This window comes from Carlito syrichta, unplaced genomic scaffold (genome assembly GCF_000164805.1).
Source record: "Carlito syrichta isolate Samal-C Ts95f unplaced genomic scaffold, Tarsius_syrichta-2.0.1 Scaffold306834, whole genome shotgun sequence".
Lineage (NCBI taxonomy): Eukaryota > Metazoa > Chordata > Mammalia > Primates > Tarsiidae > Carlito > Carlito syrichta.
This window is the reverse complement of record NW_007250930.1, coordinates 122618-124148: the sequence shown is the minus strand read 5'-3', so window position 1 is coordinate 124148 and position 1531 is coordinate 122618. Positions and strand designations below refer to the sequence as shown.

Here is a 1531-nt window from a genome sequence, read left to right as displayed (position 1 = left end):
GCTTCGGGGCGCGGCAGACCCCGGCGCTCTCGTGCTCACCGTTCAGCCGTTCCCCCCGGTCTGGGTTCTCCGGGGAGGTGCTGTGCTGACTCTGCAGGGACACGTAGCCATCCGTATCTCTATGGCATAGGCAGAGCTTCGCCTGTGAAGGACAGATTTGGAAGACTGGTAAGAAGAAACAGCCTAACGCCAAAAGTGGGCGGTGGATTTAAATGCGAGGAACTTGAACAGATCAACTCATGCAGGTGCAATGACTTTGCTCACTGTAGCATATATTATTATTCAGCATAAAAACAGGAAGTCCCAATTAGGCAAAGGGTAAGATGGTTCAGTTTAATAAGGTAACCTGTCACGTGCTGGATCGTGAGGCCAAAAGATTCCGTATAGTATTTTCTATTCAGTTATCAGATGGTACTGGGACACGTTAGGGAGGGAAAGAATCAGAAAGGATTCTATTCGATGCCTAGGACAGCTAGATGGGGCTACAATGTTAACTCGGGTGGAGGCTTCTTAAAATAACAGGCAACAGTATGTTAGGCCTTGAAGAAACAGTTCAGGCTGGTGAGTTTTAGGTTGATACAAATTACGAAGGTGTTCACATCCTGGAGAAATTTGTTTTTTGCTAGTATTGGTGTTTTACCAAAAGGATATTTAAGTTCTTTATGAGATGAGGGTGGAGGAAGTTTTACACAACCAGTGATGAAAATATGTATTTTAGTTGATCAGTTGAACAGAAAAAAGAGACAAGGCAGAAAAGGTAGCAGTAGTACGGAGTAGGTGTTAAGAGGCCAGACTTGCAGCTGGGTGGATAGCCTGAGTTTAAATCCCAGCTCTGCTACCCACCATGGAAAGTTATTTAGCTTCTTCGTGCTTTAGTCTCCTCATCCATAAAAAGGAGAGAATAGCACCCACCTTATGAGGTTGTTGTAGGAATTAATATATGTAAAACTTTAACAGTGCCCATTCCATAGTAAGAGAGATATAGACCATTTATTATTATTGTTTTTATTGTTGTTAGTAATAGTAGTGGTAGTGTTTCACAAAATACTAGGGCCCAGAAATCCAGAGTTAAGAAAGAGACATTAGTCTTTTCTTCCTTATTTAAGTTGCTTATATCCCTGCTGCGCTCAGTGGTGGATAAATATGACCTTAATTTTCTGAGCACTGGCTCCCAGAATGCTGGAGGCATCCTCTATTGTTTTGTACTTCTTACCAAATTCTGGCTAATTGTGTCATCTTCAACCAAGAGCACATAATGTTGTCTATTATTATCATTATATTCGCACAGTTTAAGTTGGTTAGTCATGTTATTAACTATAGTTATTTTCCTGGCCTAATTGTTATGCATTTATATGGCATTTTGTATTTTCATAATGCCTTACAACTACTAATTGTGTGAGGAGGTCTGTTTAAAACGGGCTTACTTAGAGTTGTGTGCATGTGATGATGCCTATCTTTGTATACTTGTAATAAACATGATAAAATATGTTTTGCTCTAGATTAACATCAATATTTAGAATGATGATTTGTC

The 1531-nt window shown here is 40.2% G+C and overlaps 1 protein-coding gene across 1 annotated transcript in view; it reads right to left on the bottom strand.

The window, feature by feature from the left end:
• FAM160B1 (family with sequence similarity 160 member B1) overlaps positions 1-1306 on the bottom strand; it is a 45347-nt gene extending 44041 nt beyond the window's left edge. The window contains exons 1-2 of the mRNA XM_008063406.2: positions 1214-1306; positions 20-142 (exon numbers count right to left, since the gene is read on the bottom strand). Coding sequence (XP_008061597.2) covers positions 20-142; positions 1214-1306 — 216 coding nt within the window. The remainder of the gene's footprint in view (positions 1-19; positions 143-1213) is intronic.
• Between the last annotated feature and the right edge of the window lie 225 nt (positions 1307-1531).